General features: G+C 40.0%; 1 protein-coding gene across 1 annotated transcript in view; it reads left to right on the forward strand.

Annotated features, from left to right (window-relative positions):
* Window positions 1–1,559: 1,559 nt before the first annotated feature.
* The window catches only part of TMC3 (transmembrane channel like 3), a 31,553-nt gene continuing 11,843 nt past the window's right edge, over window positions 1,560–21,269 (forward strand). Inside the window, exons 1-8 of the mRNA XM_005513898.3 lie at window positions 1,560–13,118; window positions 14,435–14,578; window positions 15,422–15,497; window positions 16,925–17,006; window positions 17,710–17,816; window positions 19,283–19,381; window positions 19,474–19,616; window positions 20,976–21,123. Of these exons, the coding sequence (XP_005513955.2) occupies window positions 13,009–13,118; window positions 14,435–14,578; window positions 15,422–15,497; window positions 16,925–17,006; window positions 17,710–17,816; window positions 19,283–19,381; window positions 19,474–19,616; window positions 20,976–21,123 (909 nt within the window). The 5' untranslated portion in view covers window positions 1,560–13,008. The remainder of the gene's footprint in view (window positions 13,119–14,434; window positions 14,579–15,421; window positions 15,498–16,924; window positions 17,007–17,709; window positions 17,817–19,282; window positions 19,382–19,473; window positions 19,617–20,975; window positions 21,124–21,269) is intronic.

Genomic DNA, 21,269 nt, shown 5'->3' on the forward strand with positions numbered 1-21,269 from the left:
AAGGTTTCCAGGGCTAAGTAACTGGCCGAGATTTTCTTAACCTTATGTTAGGCTTTGCACTTTACTTGTGTTCCTTGTCTGAATTTAGAGCTTAAGACCCCCAGCCAGTGTCAAGCTAGGGCATGGAATAGGCAATTACCACAATACCAAATGCAAATTGATAGGTGGGTATAGTGATCAGGCATGGTGAACAGTAATAAGAACAGCTGAATGACAGCTGAGCACAGCAGGAAAGACGACAAGTTTGACAATCAGAGTAATCAACACAAAAAGCCTCATTGCAAAGGACAGAAAAGTAATGGCTTCAAAAGATCTTCCAGAAAACATTTCTTTCAAAAAAAGCAGAAAGAAAAGATAATCTGATTGTGATGATGTGAAACATGTGCTTATGAAGCATATAATAACCTAAAACTGAGTGAGAAGGGAAAAAAAAAAAAAAAAAAAAAAAAAAAGAAAAACCCACAAACTCGTAACAGGAGGAATTGTTTAATTTTAAAATCTCATCCTTTTTAATGAGGTTTTGAAAAAATCTCACAAGGCATTTTCATTTTGAAATAAGTGACTTTCTGGAGCGCCCATGTGCGTTTGAAGCACTTGGAGCCCGGTGACTGAGGTTCTGCGCTGTCAGCGATCGCGCCGCAGCCTCGGCAGCCACCTCGTGGGGACTCGGCGCATGTTGCGGCAGAGCCCGGGGCGCTCCTGCGCTCAGCAGCGCGCAGCCTGGTGCGGAAGGATGAACTCTAAGATTTACTTTCTTGTCACAGTGATTTTTATTTATTTATAGATTTTTCTACTGGGTCAGAGGGAGAAGAGTCACAGAATCACAGAGTGTCAGATATTGGAAGGGACCTGGAAAGCTCATCCAGTGCAATCCCCCCATGGAGCAGGAACACCCAGATGAGGTTACACGGGAAGTTGTCCAGGCAGGTTTGAATGTTTGCAGAGAAGGAGACTCCACAACCTCCCTGGGCAGCCTGGGCCAGGCTCTGTTGCCCTCACTGTTAAGAAGTTTCTTCTCAAATTTAAGTGGAACCTTTTGTGCTCCAGTTTGAACCCATTACCCCTTGTCCTACCATTGGTTGTCACCGAGAAGAGCCTGGCTCCATCTTCCTGACACTCACCCTCTATATATTTGTAAACATCAATGAGGTCACCCCTCAGTCCCCTCTTCTCCAAACTAAAGAGCCCCAGCTCCCTCAGCCTTTCCTTATACGGGAGATGCTCCACTGTGGCATATGTCAGTGAGTAGTGGCTGTAGATAGCGGCAGACAGTTTCTCATCCTACATTTAAATCCCATTTTTTGGTACACCACCCCCCCACTCCCCCCCGCCCCCCCATCTCCTTAGATTTACTTTAAAAATAAGTATGTAAAGTATGCAGAGTTTGGGACACTGGCTGCGGAGCAGCTGGAGGTCCCTTTCATGCTGAAGCTAAATCTATTTTGTTATGGCACAAAAATTGTCAGCATTGCTGTTGACTTCCTGAAGGAGTCTGTGTTTGACAGCTCTACTCACAGGCTGAGCAGGCCATTTTCTGTTTCCTCCTTCTGAATATAATTTTTCCTTGAATTCTATAGGCGAGCTTCCTGAAGTTCTCTGGCAAGCTGGTCTACCATCACCATCCCCACGCCGTGTGAGTCGGCCATGTTTAACCGTTCACTTGATACTAGCAGGATTCCAGTCCTCAGGTTTGTGTCCTAGTGAACTTGTTTCCTTGTTATGGTGGGCAGTATATAAATGATTTATTGTGGATAGCTCATGCCTTTGTTTGAAGTATATACATGGTTTATCATGGGTAAATTTCTGAACTGGAAACCAAAATTATTTGTGCACCATTTTGGGAGGCCATGGCAAGAGGATTCCATGAGAAGCTCATGTCAAAGCTTTGTGAAGAGCAGAGAAGTTGGAGAGGCTGTGGCCTCTGCTTCCTCCTGACGTTCCTCTGGTTTTGGTCCCCCACTGAAGGTAGCTCTGTCAACTGTGCTCTGGACGTGTGTACACAGAAAATGATTAAAAAGAAAATATATTTTCTTGCTGTTTAATCAGGGAATTGCAGTTTATTGTAGCACTCATTTAAATGCTCACAGACTATGATCACCAACAGATGACCTTGCAATGAAAAGGATTAAACAGCCAAGCCACCTACACTGGAGTTAAAAAAACCCCCATAAATTGATTAAGCAGTTGTCAACCAGATCTGAGAGCTAAATCAAAGTGTGACTAGCATTAGTGTAATAATTATTGACATGGCAATCCAGGTTTTGAAAGATGTTTGTTACTAAAAGAAAATCTTCAGACATCTCAACATTTCCCCTGTAAGTTCTGTTCCTAGGAATCTCTCAAGAATTTGTCCTAGCCTGATAATGCATTTCCATGTCACTCTATGTGCTGAAACAAGGATAGTTCATGAACTATCAGTGACACCCATTGTGAATTGATGTTTTACATATTCTGAGATCTGGACTTTGTGGCATGTTTAGAGATGACAACATGCTGTTCATCATACCAGTCTCACAGAGGAACTCATTTCGGGTTGGTTTGGATATGGCACGAGTCACAGCATCCTGAATAACTGGGCTTCAGCATCAGGCTCGATGCAGCCTGTTCCCCTCCAATTTTTCCTGTTGTTGTCTTGTATCTGATGCATTGCTACATTTTCCAGTTATATAAATTTAAGTTTTGCAGGTACTTCCGCTAATCAGGAGACAAACACTTTGGGCGTTGCTTTTATGCCTTTTCCATCCATTATGGAATTTCTGCTAGGTGCTGCAATGGCCAGAGTGAGAATATTACCATCAAGAATGGTGCATGAGAATTTGCACTTTTTGAAACACAGATTTGAGATCCAGTGACTTGGACCTTTCCCTTTCAGGTATTCTCAGTTCCTAATTGGTCTATAGCAAGTCACAAGAATGTTAAACGTTGCAGGCAATCAGTCCATGTCATCTCAAATGGTAGAATCTTGTTCAGCTACACTCATCTCAGGTTACAGTTGTTTGGCCTCTGTGTGTGTCTGTGGATTTATTCTGTTGTTTTGGGTTTGTTTTTTTTTTTCTTCTCAGAGAAGTGTAGGTTCCTAATCTCATTGATCTGGTTTCTTCATATTAGATCATGTTACAAATTCCAAATCAGATTACAATACAATCAGATTAGTTTCTTCTCCTTAAACAGAACAACTTAAATGTCTGGACCTGGTACTTAAAAACATATTTTGGAGAATTTGTCTACTTTGAGTGTGCAGAAGTAGCAGAGCACTCAGTATTGAATGTATCATCCCCTTAATGTTATTTCAAGGAATCTTTCTGTAGTTAGTAAGCAGCGGATTAAACTAATAGCCTGAGAAAGCAGTTTTCAGGAGAACACTCTGGCAGTTGCAATGTCACTGCTGTTCCCACTGTAAGTTTCCTTTGCCTTCTTCGAAAACTCATGTGAACAGGGTATATCACACGGTCTGCACTCCAAGCTTGTTTTATGATCTGGCACTACATTTCTAGGAAGCACATTACTCATCTGAGTCAGACGTGTCTCTCTTTTGTATCAAAACATTCAATTACTTATGAGAGCTTCACTTTTCAGTAAAAGGTGTTGTTTCTGTAAATGTATGAATTTGTTTCAGGCCAGAGAATGTTGGCACCAGGCTTTGAAGAAAGCTGTATTGCATTCTCGTATTTTCAGCTGCTAAATTATGGGCAATTAATTTAAGGTGCAGTCCTCATACTATAGAAAGGATATTTTCAAGGTCTTTATGGCTGGAATCTTTGGTCCCACTAGACCATTTTCAAAGCCCTCAAAAAGCACTGGAACTGAATCGGAGCTAAATACTCCTCCATTTAGTTTAATAATAATAATAATCATCATCATAATTTCTCTAGTTATCTGCAGATATTAAGCATTTAACGTGGCATTGAATATTTATGCTGTACTTAAGATGTAGTGCTTAAAAAATTCACTGAAGACTTGAGCAAAGTAAAAACATTCTGTTCTTATTATTTCTGATATTAAAATTAACAACAAAAAAGTATGAGTCAGCATTATTGATATTTGAATGGACCATACATTAGAAGTCCCAAATTGTGCCAATTACTCGTTTAAGAACTGTCATTGTGGCAGAATAGTTAATCAAATGGCCAAGGAAAACATTTCAAGTCTTTTAAATGAAACTGTGATAGGTGAAAATATATATTCAGGTCAGAATATGTCCTAATAAACTATATAACCTTTTTCTTGTTTAGCTGAAAACATCTTCTTTCCAGTGTTTTGTTTGTTTTTGCAAGAGCCGATCTGAATTTTATTGTAGATAAAGCATACTTACCAAAGGAACCCGTTAATTGTAATAGCAAGCGACATACAAGGATGCAATTTGACCACACGGTGGAGCTTTCTGCTTTCTGCAGGAAAAAATGTTCATAAGAGAAGTCTGACTGCCAGACTCCTCCAGCAGAGAGAGCTGTGAAGTCCAAGTTCCAGAAAAACTGTTCTTTATGGAGATTTATGCTTCTATGTGCAACAAGAGACGTGGATGGCTTGTTTTCTGTTGTGTTTTGGTGGTTGTTTGTCTTTGTTTGTCTTGTAGGTTTTTTGGTTGCTTGGGGGTGGAAGGTGCTGTGGGGTGTTTTCTTGTCTGTTTGGGGTTTTTGTTAGTCTAGGGTTTGTTTGTTTGTTTGTTTTTCCCTGGGCCTGGAAGTTGCATCTAAGGGTGAAACTAATTATCAACACATTTAATTCAGACCAGCAAATTCCAGTTTATTTCCAGCATTATGGTTGCACTCTTAACCCATTGTCACATGCATATGAAGGGGTTCTCAGCCTATGCATCATCCCTAGGTGCATCAAATTCATCATACATACACATTTCTTTCACAAATAAAAACAGTAACCTATCCTCACCCTCTTTCCTCACTGGATTTCTGCCTACAAGAAGTTCATTGTATGTTTTGCCTTGCTCTGAGTTCATCTTGTGTCGTACTTGACTTGGATCGCATTGAAAGGAAAGGCTAAGGACCAGCAGCAGATGCAGAAACGTTACTTAATAAATTGCTAATCCATCCTCATTAACAAAGAAGTCCTTCCAGAGTGGGTATTAAGAGAAAAAGCTTTTGATATTTGTGCAGACTTAAGAGAACATCTGTGTTTGTGATGGCAGCAGATTCATTGCGTGACAATAGAAATGAAGCCTCAAAGAAACATCCTTTTGCCAATAAAAGATTTTTTACAAGAATCATCTTTCATTGTTCTTTTTCTTTTTGCTGATTTTTTAACTTTTATCTTTTCTTACCTATTGGTAGACATGTTACCCCATTAGAAATGAGCGCTCATCTTAAAAGAACTAATCAGATCATACACTAATACTTTCAGCGGTTCTGTTCTCTCACTAACTTTTCTGTCCTTTGAATTAGAATATGAAGTTAAAGGTCTGTCTGTACATACAAATGCTCAGGCTGAATTAAATAACCTCCTAATTTGGGATTGGTTCAGTTTAATTCTTTAGGCAATTAAACCAGTTACCCAATTAAACAAATCAGTATTAGCTACAGCTAAGATGATTCACGAGTATGCAAAGGGATTGCACTCATTTAATTAAACCTACAAAAAACTATTTAATTCCATTGATATAATGTCTGCATTTAGGTTTCACCTCAGAAACATTTGTAAATTGTGAAAAGAACCACAGATCTTAAAACTTTGAGAACATATGTTTTTTAAAAAACATGTGAAAATTATACTTTGGGACTAGAAAATAACTTCACAATTATACCACAAGCAGGAAAAGACAAAAAAAAAGGTCAAAATGAAGCTGATCAGTCTAATTTTGTCATGCAATATTAATGAAAAACTAAATATTAATGACAGGTCATGAGCCACGATTCTATTATCAAGACTTAAACTGCTTTGCATGAGCTGAGCTGTAGAGGATGTCCACATGCATCTTCATAGCACATCTCAGATCTTAGATGAGTGAATTTAGCTAAGCCCATGCTGTCTATTATAGGGCTTTTTCAAAGCATTCCACCTACGCAGCATATTAAAAAATATCATGAGACTAGTGAACACAATAGAGGAACTTACAAAAAGTAGCATGTGTTTAATGTGTGCTGGCAGGAAGGAGAAGATCATTTCCACAGTATCTACTTACATAATTTGAGGTTTTTCTTCTAACTTCCGGGCTTAAACACTTGACCTCTGTGACTTCAATGATAACATTTAATTCTACAGCAGAATAAGGCTTATGTATTTGCAGCATATGAGGTCCTTGGAGGTAAGGACTGTTTTAAATATATATAATATTATTATTTTGTTAACATTTACTTGATGTTTGTAAGCCAAATTTTGTGGGTTTTGCATTGTTTTTATAATCCTTTTGCACTGAGGATAGCTCACACAAAAGCCCCCAAATCCAAACAAGCAAAAAATCCAAGATCTTTACTCTGCACAAATGGTTTAAGGAACGATCTTCCCTTGAAGATGTGTGTTTTGTGCTCTCTTCTAAAAACTAGGCTAGAAACATTTAATGCAAAGACTATGGGTCTGACTTACCATCCACTGAAGTCAGAGGCAGAAAAGTGATTTTATTCATCACTGTAGTGCTCCTTCTGTTCAGCTGAATCACATCAATTCAGAACGCTTAAAAGCTCTATAACTTTCTTTTTTCCTTTTGAGACAAAAAGCTACTATGAGAAAATTTGTTATGTTGAAAAAGTGAGGGTGCTAATGGATTATTAAGCATCTGGGCGAACCTTACTAGACAGGTTTTCCTTGGGATAACTCAATTTAATAGAGTATAATAGAATTTTCTAGTATATGTTAAAGTCCAAATGTTGATGTGTAAAAGCAAAGAATGAAAGTCCCTTTGAGAAATCTACTTGATTATTTGAAATTGCTGTAACCTTATAACTCCTTATTCCAGTGATGAGATAATGACATAATTTCAAAGTGGGTGGCTTAGTGTAATACACGTTTCATTTAGATTCTTCCTAATAGGTGACGTTTATTGAAAGCTGACTTTTGAACCGTGTTCTGTGCCTTGTGCTATCTATCTGCCTTGGAGCCGTTGGACATTGTAATTACATTTTGCTTCATTTCCTGTATAATTTATGTGGAAATCCTTCCATGGTAGGAAAGTACAAAGCCCAGATAATGAGAACATGCCAACGTATAAGATTTAGGGTGGTTGTTTAGACTGCAGCTCAAACAGCCCATGACTCATGCACTTCCAAGGTCATCCAGCACATAGTGCGCTCAGGCAGCACAGCTCTTCTGAGAGTGTATAAAATAAAAACATTTTGCTGTTATTAATAAACATCAATCTTAACATCATTATTTCTAGAAATAGAGGTGTGTCTTATAGGTAGAGTAAGAAGAAATGCCAAACCTTTGTGTTGAGTTACTGTGGCATTTAGCCACTGGCACACTGTGTGAAGAATATTAAGAATAGTTTTGTGCCAGGGCATAATGTTTTGAAGTCTCCAAAGCTTTGCTAAATTGTTTTGTTACTCTTTCCGACTTTTCCCCTTGGCAGTTTCTTGATATGACTAGATGGGGGGTTTTAATTAATGTGTTTCTTAATGCCTTTCCTCTCCCCCCCCAGTCCTTTAGAAAACTCCTGTAGCTAAATCACGATACTGCCAGTTCCTCTTGTTACCAGCCTGGTCTAAATTACATCCAGAGACAATAAGCTGTATTTGTTTTCTATGCTAAGGTATTGTATATCTTCATTATGCATTGTTGGCTTCAAGAGTTTGTGGAATTTGTCTAGGTAGAATCTCTGAATCCTGTTTTAATACTGCAGACTCTGTATATACCTGGATGTCTTTCATTACATTCTTACCATATATTTCATGTGCTAAGAAGCAGAAATGGGCCACACGACAAGTGCCAGTGAGCATGTTGGCCACCGAAAGTGACGTTTCATTCGCTTTGCCTCCTTGGTCTACTGACAAAGTTTGCTCCAAATTACCTGTAGCAAAACTAAAGGGAGCAACTTTCCACAGAGTACAGAGAGACTATATTCATTTACTTTCTGTGATTGTAAGTTCCTTGAACTCTTCTTCTTTTCTTCTAAAATATGAAATTTCTTTTTATTATTTATTTGTTAAATGTTCTAAAATTATCTTCTTCATTTTCACTGAATCCTAGGTCTGGCTTGTAATGACTCAAGTAAGTCTGGAAAATAATTTGGTTACAGTGCTTTCAAAAAGGTCTCTGGTGAAATGAATATGTCTGTGGGATGCGCGTCATACTGCTGGATAGAAAAAACAGCACAAAATACAGGTTCTCTTGTAGGAGAAGTAGCTACAGCCTGTAACACCTGAAAAATAAGTTCTCATATGGTGCCTAATTACTTTCTTGCCACCTGAAAGGAAAGAGCTGCAAGTCCCAGGGACAGTGTGTCATGCAAACTAGGGCAGTGCTGCAAACCGGGTGCATCAGTGTTGTAAGAGCTATTGGGGCCTCCTCTGCCTCACTGTGGATACCCGGCTTGGCATGTGGCTGCTTCTGTTTGTTCCCATCTCCTCTCTGCTCCCCTTCTATTTGTCCTTAGCCACTGTCTTAGCACCAGGCTCTAAAATGCTCTCGACAATCTTCTGAATTTGATATACTCTGATGTGAATTGTACTGTCACAGAAATGTATATTTTAATAGTCATGATACTCATCTATGAATAAAAATAGTCAGGATGATATAAGATCAGTTAACTGCACAGGCGGAGCTTTTTAACGGAATATTTTTCATGTGGAATGTGAATTCACAAAGAATATTGAACCACGATGGGAGTATTCCCCTTGATGGAAGTCTGATAAATGTCAGCAAGAATTATGAATGTGCTGAAATTGAAGAGCAAAACATAGTGTATGAAATTAAACTGTCCAAACAGGCTTATGGGGAGACAATGATTTAACAAAGTTCAGTAGATCAATTTTACTCTCAGTAAGTGAAGACAACGGCTTTGGCATTGTTACCCTGGAAATCCCATAACTGCTCTTACATCCAGCTGCACATCTATGATATCTCTGGGGACTAAACAGGTGAACTGAGATTGTAATTTGAGAATGGAATGTCTTTCAAGTCCAACTGGATTGTCTTTTGATCTTAGTTCTTTCAGTTCTAAAAATAAATGTCCTCAAACTGAGGAGTTTCAGTGTTTCCACATGAACTTGGATGCTGTACAGCATCGTTACTGATCACTGGTTTCTATGGGGTTGAATGTTTTTAGCACTACTGATAATTAGTTCACTTAAAGATGCACAAGTCTCCTTTTTTCAGTGCTTCCAAATACCTTATTTCTCACCTGTTTTATGTACTGAAGGATCTGGAGAAATAATATTCGCTTGCTGCAATTTAAACTGAAAGTCCATGGGAATGGACAAGCATGGAGAATATAGCCTGCTGTTTGCTTGAATTTTCACTAAGCAGAGTTCGCCAACCCAGATTTTTCCTGGATAAATGTTTGAAAATGCAAAATGATCCTATGGATTAAATTTGAGGCTTCCTGTTACACACAGGGAGCTGCCACTAAGTTTTGCAATAAAAGGTTAATGTCCTGGTTTACATTCAGTTAATGGTAATTGAAATCAAATCTATAATCCTTGTAGTATTCATTCAGAGTAAAACAAACCCCAGTAGGTTTCTGGATTCAATAGAGCATATTGAAATAGGCAGCTGGGTGTTCTGGCTGCTAAACTGCTGAGCTGAAAGGCAAAACCAAAACCTTCTTTGTGATTCAAGTGAACGCTTCAGTTCTTTAAAGAGGCCATTGCAGGGGTCATGGGCAACAGAGGATGGCACCAACTTCAAGGATGAGCTCTTGAAGACTGCTTTTTGTTTTCTCTTGAAAAGCACTGTGCATCCTTCCGTCAGGTGGGCTCTGAATCCGTGATTGCTGTTTGTTGTGCTTTTAGTGTTCGGTAGTAACTTCAGATTATGTATGTGGTTCCAGCACTGGCAGTATTAGAGCTATATAAATATCAGGCTCAAATTGTTGCTTGGTTTTTTAGACTTCAGGCTTCCTTCTAACAAGCAGAAACAAAACTAATCTTCCTTGTTGACATGTTAAGATATACTCCCTAATTAAATCTATGTAAGTCATAAATGTTAGCATTTTAATGGGTTTGGTAGTGCTGTACTACCATCATATTAAAGGATACTGCTTTATCTGTGAAATGTAGTAATTTATGTGCGCTACCAATGATGATAAATCTTAATCTCTCCAGTGTGGTTCCTTCAAAAGAAAACTAAAGTATCCAAAAGCCCAGGGGGAAGTAGGAATAGTAATACAGAGGCAGAAATAGCTGAGTTTCTCTCCTGTATTTTTAAGAGATCTAGCTTATGTTCTCTGAGGGATTCAGGACATTACTGTGTCAAAACCTACCTTGTGGGTGTACAGAAGTTTTCCTTAAGTGTCTATCTGCTGCATGAGTTCAACATTTCTGCACATAGCTGGAATAAGCAGGCAGCTAATGGACTTTAGTAGACGGCCTGACTAGAGAAGCACTTATTCTCCTGAGTTAAGGCAGCAGAATCTGGCCCCCAATGCTTTGCTGACAGCTGAGGTGCCAAGGAACAATTACAGTCATGGAAATATATTTGAACTCACACTGTTGGTTTTCAGTTGTAAAATGGAAAGCATATCTTGCAGCAAGTCAAAAAAAATGATGATGTGGGCATATTTGCAGTACACTCTGTGCATCAAAGCTCTAAGGGATGTTTCTGGCATTCAGAGTGGTTCCTCTGTTGTTGCTCTTTCCAGCTGGAAAGAGGTGAGAAGCCTTTTTGGTGGAGACATGTTTCTGGGCTGATACCCATTCCTTTTGGCTGTTTGCTTTTACTTGATGAATGGTCTGACACCCTGAGAGGATGGTAGGTTGCTTCTTCCATCCTGTGATCTAGAAGACGAACAGGTAAACCTTTCCAGCGCTGGTGGATTAAAGTATGGTACAGGCAGTTTGATATCTCAAAGCTCTAACAGCCTCTATTTTACAGATTTCACTATTAAAATAACAAAATGCATGGCAGAAAAAAGTAAAATTTATTATGGTCCATCCTTCTTGGGAAGCTGGAAATTGGAGCCCAAACCCTTTAGTCTCTGTTGTGTACAAGAGATGCTCAGAATGGAGCTGGGACTAGCAAGTTCAGTTCCTGGAAGAACCCGTGTAGTAAGTAGAACGTGGCTAATTGGTGTTTCCACCAATGGATTTTATTAGGTTTACGACTCATGTACATGTGACAAAAGAAGGGGTGAAAGAGGTGGTGCAGAATACAGCTGCCTGGTTTTACTGAACGCTGAATAGGGGCATTAGGGGCATTTCTTTATCGTTTGGATGCTCTTCTGCCTTGTGTTAATGGAACTCCCAGATTTCTGGGGAAGCCTCAAACCGGACACACCTGGGGCTCTGGGATTTACTATTGGCTACATTTTGGAAATGCAGAGTCATTTTTATATGGTCCTTCCTTGTCATCTAAAAAGTGTGGAGTGAATTACATGAAATGGACTTACTCTTTCAAAACTGTAAAGCTATGTAAGCAACTCTCGGACTATAAATAATGAGGCTTGTTACTACTTAGTCCTGTAGTTATTTACATAAGTATACTACAAGGGGAAGAACCATGATTATGGAAAAGTAACATTTCTCAGCAAGTGGCAATATTTTACACTAACTGAAGGCAGAGGGAAAAAGCAGCCTGTGCTATTCTCTACAGGAAATCTAGCAGAGAGAACTTAATGTTCTTTCTTGTCAGAGGCTGCAAATAAAAGTTAACTACAGCAGACCATTGATTTATGTAACTGAAACCCTTGCCGCACTCCGCACAGAGCTATTAAGGAGAGAAAATACCAAGTTAGGAACAAGTAAAGACTCTCTGTAAACTTTTCCTTTCTCTCCCATGTTCTGAGAGTCAGATTATGGCCAGAGAAACTAATCATATCAAGTTTTCTTGATCTGTTTTAACAATACAACCCAGAATACCCACAACAGGATGGGAAATGAGGCCTGAAAGTGCAAGAATTTGCCCCAGAACATGCAGAGAGGCAGAGCAGTTATTTAAGACAGGGTTCTCGAGCTCACAGCACCATCCATTTGATGTCTTTTAAAGTGATTCTCTGTTAAATACACTTTTAGTATCTATTAAATTAATTTTGTAATAAAATTAAGTAGTAGAGCTGAAGAAATTGAAAATGTGCATCAGATGGTAATGTTTTCTAGTGTTTTAGCTCTAGGAATTGCCATTAGTATGATCAATAATCCAGGCAATGCTTATTTTAAGTGTAAAAGATGATACAGTAATTAATGGAATTGAACATAATTAAGATACAGCTATTGAGAAAAAGTTAATTGCTCAGCAATCTGTCTGAATAGCAGGTATTTTGATACTTCTAAAAGAAAAGCTGTAAATTTAGGTACAACAAGGGGAGGTTGTGGAGAGGTTGGGGCCGGGGCCCAGGAAAGCAGCAGCCGCATGTTGTGTCAGGGCTGTTCTCTGGGAAAGGGTCTGGAAGTCCTGCAAGAGAAGGACATTGCATTTTTCTGTTTATCAAGGCCAAAATGCAAACTGTCTTGCTTTACTGAAGCAAGAACGTTCTTCTCAAGCACATGAAGCGAAGATATCAACAGCATGTCCAGAGTAGTCCAACGCGGTAGAGTGTGATGGCACTTTGAGGGAAAACACCTCATCCACAGCAAGGCAAATTTGGCTGTGAATTATAACCCACAGCTGGCCAACCCTTGGACTCTGCTCCCTACCTCACTTCTGGGCATCTCACCCCAAAGTTGCCTGGCAGGGGCTGCTGTGTGCTGCCGCTTTAAGGCAGTGCCAGGCAGCAGGTCCTGTCTGCGGGAGCAGCAGGCAGCGATGCAGGCGGCGATGCAGGCAGCAAACCTCTGCTCCGCAGGACTCGCTGTCACTTGCTGCTCTCAACTTAATAACATTTGGCTGCTTGCGAGACATCTGACCGGCAAGCTAAAGGCTTCCTTCTAGCACAGCAGAGTTCCACCTGCTGCGGGCACAGCTGCCAGCATGGCAGCAGCGACGGGCTCTCCTGCCACAAAAACTGCCAAGTCCTGCAAAAAGTATCGCACGGTGAAGCGGCACGCCGGCATCTACACCTACCAGGAGCCACCCCACAGGTAAGAGACCCTTCTCTCTCCTGAAGTGCAAATCTGCCTTACCCGGCACAGAAGTGGGGGTCTTGTCTTTACGCTTTAGACAGAGCACGGTAAACATGGAGTGTGAGAAACATCACTCTTCTCTCTATATTTAGATCTATTTCAAAGCTCTTTTTTGTGTGTGTTTTGTTTGGGGTTGTTTGTTTGTTTGTGGGGGTTTTGTTGTTGTTTTTATTTTCACAAAAGTAATGTTTCACACTGCAACATAAACATTGAACTTAAACACTGTAACTCCCATGAGGTCAAGGGTATGGCAGAGTAAGAAATCTCTCTATACTTTTCCTGTGTAATTACACATTTCCCTTAGATGTCCCCTGTGACTGAGGGGACAGGACTGTGGACTGATGGATCAGTATGTCCTTTCAATGTTACCACAAGGCATGGATTAGGTTATGATTTATTTCTAAATGATTAAAAGGTGTTGCTCTTTCAGCGGAGTTGCAGGGAACTTTCCCAACAAGTACATAGCAATATAATTAGAAAACTTCCTAGCTGGTGGTTTGTGCAGTACATCAGATCCCTTCATTTAATTCCTGGGAGCAGCAGTGACCACAGGTTTTAGACCTAAGTCTCTACAAGAGTGAATATTGCTGCTGTTTCTTATACAGTACCCTGTTTTAAACGGGGAATTGTAAGAGCTCTAGCTTAACAAATGTGCTGACAGCATCAGAAAAGATGATTGAATAATCATCCACAGAAATTTGCATCAAAGCACATTAATCTTTTTCAAGGACAAGTAATTCTTGGTGTGCGGGTCCCACGCTCCTGTCCCTCTCAGAAAGGAACATGAACAAAGAGCGACCAGACCACGATCTAAGCATCTGGTCCCCCCCATTCTTACAAGAAAATATTTTATCATTACTACAATCAAAATAAAAGGCCAACAATATGTGGTGAATAAATGAACGTTAAGTGCACTTGCTGGGAATGTTTAGACAGCACTTTGCTCCAGAAGAATATACAGAGTGTCTTGCTAGCATGATGTACAAGCTGTATGGCTGGAAATGCTCAGGGAAGAAAGACTGAGATTCGTGTTGGGAAGCTGGGATGATTTATGACTGAGCAACAAACAGTGGAGAGGAAAAGAGGCACATTCTGGAGATGGGGAAATCATCTGAATTATTTGTCAGCTTTTAAACAATAAGGTCTGTTCCAGAGCTCACTGCTGTTATATTGCTCTAATAGAAAGGACCCTGTGCATATCAAGTTTGCTGGGGATCTGAATGGGAATAATTTGTCTTGTTTTTCTTCTTGTGGGGTGTGTGCTGGGCTGCCAGCAACTCAGATGATGATATTGGTGAAGAAAAGGCTGAGAGCCATGACCCAGAGCAGATCTTTCAGAACATCCAGTACCAGAAGGAGATTATCTCCAACATCCGCTGCCGGCCGTGGCCGATGAGGCAGAAGCTGAGGGCACTCAGGTAAGGCTGTTGATAATGCTTAGTAGTATGTTTTTTAGATAAATTATTTCACTCTGTCTCAAAAAGGAAAAACTGTCCTTTGCAAGCTAATTGCACGTGTTGATTACATGGTGAGAGGACAGAAGCTGGCCACAATCTTCAGGTAATATATCACAAATGGCAGTAAATACAGCCCTGAATGATGCTAGGGTGGCATGTGAATCATGAGGAATCCTTACCAGCAGCGGATCCTTTGTGTAATCTTGCAGGCAGATGCTGTGAGTTGCTGCCTTCCTGCTTCTGCTGATGAGATTTTGGTGGTCCTCATCCACCTTCTGCTGAGGTCAAAGACTGTGTATGACCAGATGACTATGCACCTCTCTGCATCTTACAAGAGCATTACAATAGATTTGCAGAAGTGTTAGCATCCACTTGAGATTAACTAGGCTGTAACGACAATCTTTTTATATTATGCATTTGGGTTGAAGCATTTCAAGACTTTGAACCAAAAGGACAGAGAGAGAAAAAACAAACAAACAGAGGAATACAAAACTCTCCCTGCAGTCAGACTTTCAAATGCAGAGTCTTCTCAGACAAAATTGGGGATTGGACTAGATGATCTTTTGAGGTCCCTTCCAATCCCAAACATACTGTGATACTGTGAAAATGCTCAGTAGTTTTAGGGTGTCAGTAAAAAGTTCAATAGGAAAAGGAAAAAGCTTTGCCTGGGAAAGGATTTTATGGTGAGACAGTCCATGATTGTATTTCAGAGCTTTTCACAACTTTTCCAGTCGCTACTTGTGTAGAATGAGGGGCTCTGAGTAACACAATCAGTGTAGAATGAATTTCTACCTTCTTGTGCAGACAGGCAAAGGAGATTGTGCTGAAGTATGAAGGGAGGCTCACGAGAACAAGAGGTTATCAAGCCGCTGGTGCAGAGGTACAGCTACATTTTCTTAAACTACAGCTCTTTTCTATACCAACAGTTATCTGCAGTTTTCATTCCCAGAAAGCATATGTTTGCTATGTAGTCTTGCTCTCCAACTCAAGAACTTTGTAGAGGGAGGAAAATGCAGTTAAAGTATTTTTTTGTGAATTTAGTAACTGCATTTTTGCAGACTAATTTGATGTGTTGAGGGATGGATGTTCCTCTACCAATGCAGCATAAGCTTCCTTCTCAAATAATCTACAAATATTGGTGCCTGCTAGAGGAGGTGATGGGAATGGGATACCAACAGCATGATGCCAGTATTCTCTGAAGGGCTATTTCACCAGACTCTGGGGCCACAGTTCGATAGTTCTGTATGAAAAATGTGTCTAGCTTTTAGTTTGGAAGACAATCCTACAATAGCTTATAGTAAATATATTATTAAAAAAAGGTTTTAGCTTGCGTAATACTCGAAGAATTTGAATCTAATCTTAGTAAATCTATTTACACCACTGAAAATAGACCTTGGCCCTCATTTCTGGAAATTAATGACATGTAGGAAATTTCATAAGTATTATTGTTCTGTTGATACTGTAAAGTTATCTAAGTCAACAAATCAGAAACTGCATTCGGTTTTGCACATGTAGATTTTTTTTTGTTATCCCCCCTGCACACCACGCTGTGTGCAGGAAGATGCTTTCCTCTGACCATGCAAGAAATGGAGGTTGAATAAAGACTCTACAAAATATAACCACAGGTTTCTGCAGGTGCCAGATGTCATACACAGAGCTGAGAATATAGTAGTTAAATTTGCTGCTGTTGAATACAAAAGCTTCCTTTTCCACTCCAAAAATGTCCCCTGAGGTATCATATTTCTCTTAAGTTTCAGGTTAGTTGTCTGTTCATTTGCTTGTCTTAGAAATCAGATTCATTGTGTGTAATGTAGCGGGATTCCCTCATAAATTACACAGAAGCCAGGTGTCCTGGCAATGGCCAACTTGGATGACTTCTGCTGCCTGGCCCCAGCCATGGAGAAGGTGACAGGGAATGGTGCCCATTGGCTTCTTCTGCTGGTTCCTTACAGTCTTTATGTGTAAAAGATGTAGATTGGAGGCTCTAGACTGTACACTCAGAGGTGTATAAAAGGTGCTTCTGTTTCGTCCCTGTTGGCAACTGAATGGTAAACAGAGTCAAGGACTCCTGTGTCCCACTCCTGCCTCCCAATTTGGTGTGTTTCTGAAACCTACCGTGGTTTGCTTTACCCACAGACATGCTCTAAGGTCTTAGTAATTAATGCTTGTAGTATTTCTTATGATACAAGATGAAAGAGATAAGAAAAATACTCTGCATTTCTATTTTTCCTTTTTTTTGTTATTTTGTTTGTTTGTTTTTAACATATTTTAAACATATTTCTCATTTTTCTGCTTTTTTTTCATCAGCTTTGGAGGAAGTTTATTCGACTTGCATATAATTTTGTGGTAATCTTTATTCCTTGGGAAATGAGAATTAAGAAAATCGAGAGTGAGTATAAAGATTTAATGGTATTGAGCAGTAAAGCACATGCTGGGTCTTAGGGTTTATTTTTGAATTTACTGAATTCAATAGATAATATTTGGGAAAAAGAGTTAGATGTAAACTTTCAACAGTGATGTTTTTGTTTAAAGTTTTGCTTTTTCTTCTTTTCCTGATGCCTTAGACACGGTTCTCATCTCTGGTCCTAGTGGCAGGTAACTTTTCAAAAGTCAAATTTGTGCCATCGTGGTTCTGAAAATACAGCAAGATTTCATTACAGTTTATTACAGCCCACAGGACAACATCCTTGGGCTGACATCCCTACATCAGCCTAGGGCTGTTAAACGTGGTTGAAACCTGCATCACCAGCCTTTGAGTCTTTGAATGGAATTAAAGCTGCCCTTAACATGACATCAGCAGCGAGGTTGTACATCTGTGCTTCGGTGGTAAAGAAAAGCAGATGCATCATGTTGCCCAGCACAGCAGCTTCTTGTGTAAATGCTGCTGGTAATCATCAGACTTCCTCAACAGAGTCTGTGTTGGAATTATGTTTTTCTCAACGACATGTTAATATTTTGTCGACTTTGCTGTATGCCCTGCGTGAATAAGAAGTGGTTTTCTTCTGTTTTATTGTTCAAATAATACTTCATGAATAAATGACGTGAGCTTTAATAGACTGCGTAGCTCAGATAACTATTTTCTGTGGTTTAAGGTCATTTTGGGTCTGGAGTTGCCTCTTACTTCATCTTCTTGAGATGGCTATTTGGAATCAATATCGTACTTACCATAATGACAGGAGCATTTGTAGTCTTACCAGAGGTAAGAATATGTTGTTAATAGTGACAGAAAAATGTTTACTGTTGCACTTTCCTCTCTGAATTAAACAGATGCCACACTTAAAGGCATACATCAATTTCAAATGTACAATTTAAAATGAATTATTTAAAATAAATTCCACTATTAAGAGGTTTTTTCTGCCAGAGGATAAGAGATTTTTGCTATTAGTGTTAGAGATTATATTTTGCCCACATAGTGCTGATGCTTTTACAGAATATGTTTGTATCCAATTACGAAAATGGAGAACCAAATCCTAAAAGCTGTAGTTGGTGTTGAGTATGCTCTAGTCCTCTAAGTGTCATTTACAGGCAGAAAATCCCTCTCTGGGCTCTGAATCATTGTCCATTAGAAATAATTTTCTAGAAGTTCTGAACAGCCACAACTTTGTTTATTTCTTGCAGGCAAGTAAGTCTATTTGTTAACTTTGTTAAATTATTCATAAATAACATTTTGCTTCCCCTAACCTGTGCTTCGGTAATGTTATCAAAAAACATGGGAATATCTGATTTTTCTTCTCATTGGCTAAACTAAAAAAGTAAATATCCCTAAAACAAACAAACAAAAAAAAACCTGAAATTAAAAAGGTGTTCACAGAATCACAGAATGTCAGGGGTTGGAAGGGACCTGGAAAGCTCATCCAGTGCAATCCCCCCATGGAGCAGGAACACCCAGATGAGGTTACACAGGAAGGTGTCCAGGCGGGTTTGATGTCTGCAGAGAAGGAGAATCCACAACCTCCCTGGGCAGCCTGGGCCAGGCTCTGCCACCCTCACCATGAAGAAGTTTCTTCTCAAATTTAAGTGGAACCTTTTGTGTTCCAGTTTGAACCCATTACCCCTTGTCCTACTGTTGATTGTCACTGAGAAGAGCCTGGCTCCATCCTCCTGACACTCACCCTTTATATATTTGTAAACATTAATGAGGTCACCCCTCAATCTCCTCTTCTCCAAACTAAAGAGCCCCAGCTCCCTCTGCCTTTCCTCATACAGGAGATGCTTCACTCCCTTAATCATCTTGGTTGCCCTGCTCTGGACTCTCTCCAGCAGTTCCCTGTCCTGCTGGAACTGAGCGGCCCAGAACTGGACACAATATTCCAGGTGTGGTCTCACCAGGGCAGAGTAGAGGGGCAGGAGAACCTCTCTCAACTTACTGACCACCCCCCTTCTAATCCACCCCAGGTACCATTGGCCTTCCTGGTCACAAGGGCCCAGTGCTGGCTCATGGTCATCCTGCCGTCCACCAGGACCCCCAGGTCCCTTTCCCCTACGCTGCTCTCTAATAGGTCATTCCCCAACCTATACTGGAACCTGGGGTTGTTCCTGCCCAGATGTAAGAGTCTAAAGATCTCCAGAGAGCATCCTCTGTGTGGCAGCTCTCGGTGGTTCTGCCCAGCAGCCCCAGGGCAGATGGGGTCGGGCAGCTCCTTAGACCTTCTCTCTCTTTCCCAGCTCCTGGCCGGAGCCCCGTTCGGCAGCACCGTCAGCAAGACCATTCCCAAGGAGCATATTGAATCTGCTCAAGACCTGGACACCATCTGGTCACTTGGGGCAAGGCTAAAACCGCTCTTTATTGTTTTGCTATCGCTGTTCTCTTGTAACCATTAGTTACTGCTCTTACTTACGGGCTCTGGTCTCTGCAGGGCTACCTCCAGTACTCCGTGTTGTTTTATGGCTACTACGGTCGTGACAGAAAGATTGGGAAAGCTGGATATCGGCTGCCTCTTGCCTACTTCCTTGTTGGAATGGCAGTGTTTGCTTACAGCTTTATCATTCTCTTAAAAAAGTAAGGCTCTCCGTTGTTGTTTATGAGCTTGAGTGTTCAGGCAATCAGTAATGGTGTATTTATCTAATTTCCTCTATTAATCCTGCATAGTTCTCTGTTAATCTCTTCAAGTCTGCTAACACCAGGGAGGCAGACTGAGTTTAATTATAGCTTGCCTCTTCATCTTGTTATCATTTGACTTTGTTCTCTCCTCAGTTTCACAGTCTATAAAAGGAGGGCAGAACAGACAATGATCTTTGTGTTTGTATAGTGTAAAGTTCAACACCCATGGAAGTCCTTTCTGTTTTCCTCTCTTCCGGTTATAAGTATTGCTACAACAAAAATTTATATTTTAAGTATAATGCTTTCAATGTTATTATTCTCATCTATTGAAAGACAAATATAAAAATTCCATCCTAGATGTAATGTTTGTGGTTTTTTAGCCAGCACATGGCATCTCATTCAAGGGTCAGGAGTAGGAGTTACTCAACAGAGAGAGCAAGACTACTAGAGCTGACCATAAATCCAGGAATGTGCAATTCTTGGAGAGGGGCAAGGTCACTCTATTTTTAGCACTTCCTGTAATAACTCTCTGATTTGAAGCTGAACCTCCGCTTTTTATTTTCATTCTACCTCCTGGTTTGTGAAAGGGTCACTGATATGTTTGACAATAATCTATTCACTTGCAGTTTCTGAAGATGATTAGCTCTTCCTCTGACTTAGCTCACTGACTCTTAGCTTATCTTCTTACAGTTCCCCTTTTAACGTTGTCCTTTTGGACGCCCTTTCTTTCATAAGCTATTAATTTCATTTCTTACACTTTGTCATATTCTGCCATCTTGCCTATCTGAGATGAGTAAGTAGGGGTTTTTTTCTGTTTCCCAAGGTCTGTAAAATGGCACTGAGTTTCTATTTGACAATGACGTTCATTCTGAGGGTGAAAGCAATACAGAAAACAAACAGATCTTGTGCACGATAACAAGTTTTGCCAAACTAGCTTGTAATCACAGTAATAGTGATCTTAGAGATAGTATCCTCCAGCTCGATCCTACCCAGAGGCTGTAAAATGTTTAAGTCCACAGTTCCAGCGAGATTTATTTGCTTTATTTTTCAGCTATAAATAGTGTAAATATCAAAATGCCCTTCTGCAGTGAGTCACTTCTGCAACAGAGCAAAAGTGAAGTTCATGCTCGGAGCCTCACCCAGTTTTATTTTTCCTTCATAAAGTTGCCAACAATGACCATAATTGCTGCAAACATTTGGTAATTCTAAAGATGTAGACAGCTGAAAACTATGAACCAGACCAGTGATTTCCTTCATATTGATCTTCACACATTAACTACAATTGAATACTTGTTTGTTTGTTTTTTTTTTTTACAGAATGGCAAAGAACTCAAGAATGAGTTTAGCAAGTGCCTCTGATGAAAATTACACTTTCTGTTGGAGACTGTTCTGCGCTTGGGACTATTTAATAGGAAACCCCGAAGCTGCAGAGAGCAAAGCTGCTGCCATAGTTAATAGCATTAGGGTGATAAACTGACCTTCAAATTATTTAGAGTTGATTTGTTTGTTCATCTGTAAATTGTATATATATACATATCTTTTTTTCTCATTCCTTAGCATTTCCTGTTGTTTTCTAGTATTCATTTACAGATTTGTTTGCCTAGGGGAGGG

This window comes from Columba livia, chromosome 11 (genome assembly GCF_036013475.1).
Source record: "Columba livia isolate bColLiv1 breed racing homer chromosome 11, bColLiv1.pat.W.v2, whole genome shotgun sequence".
Taxonomy (NCBI): Eukaryota; Metazoa; Chordata; class Aves; order Columbiformes; family Columbidae; genus Columba; species Columba livia.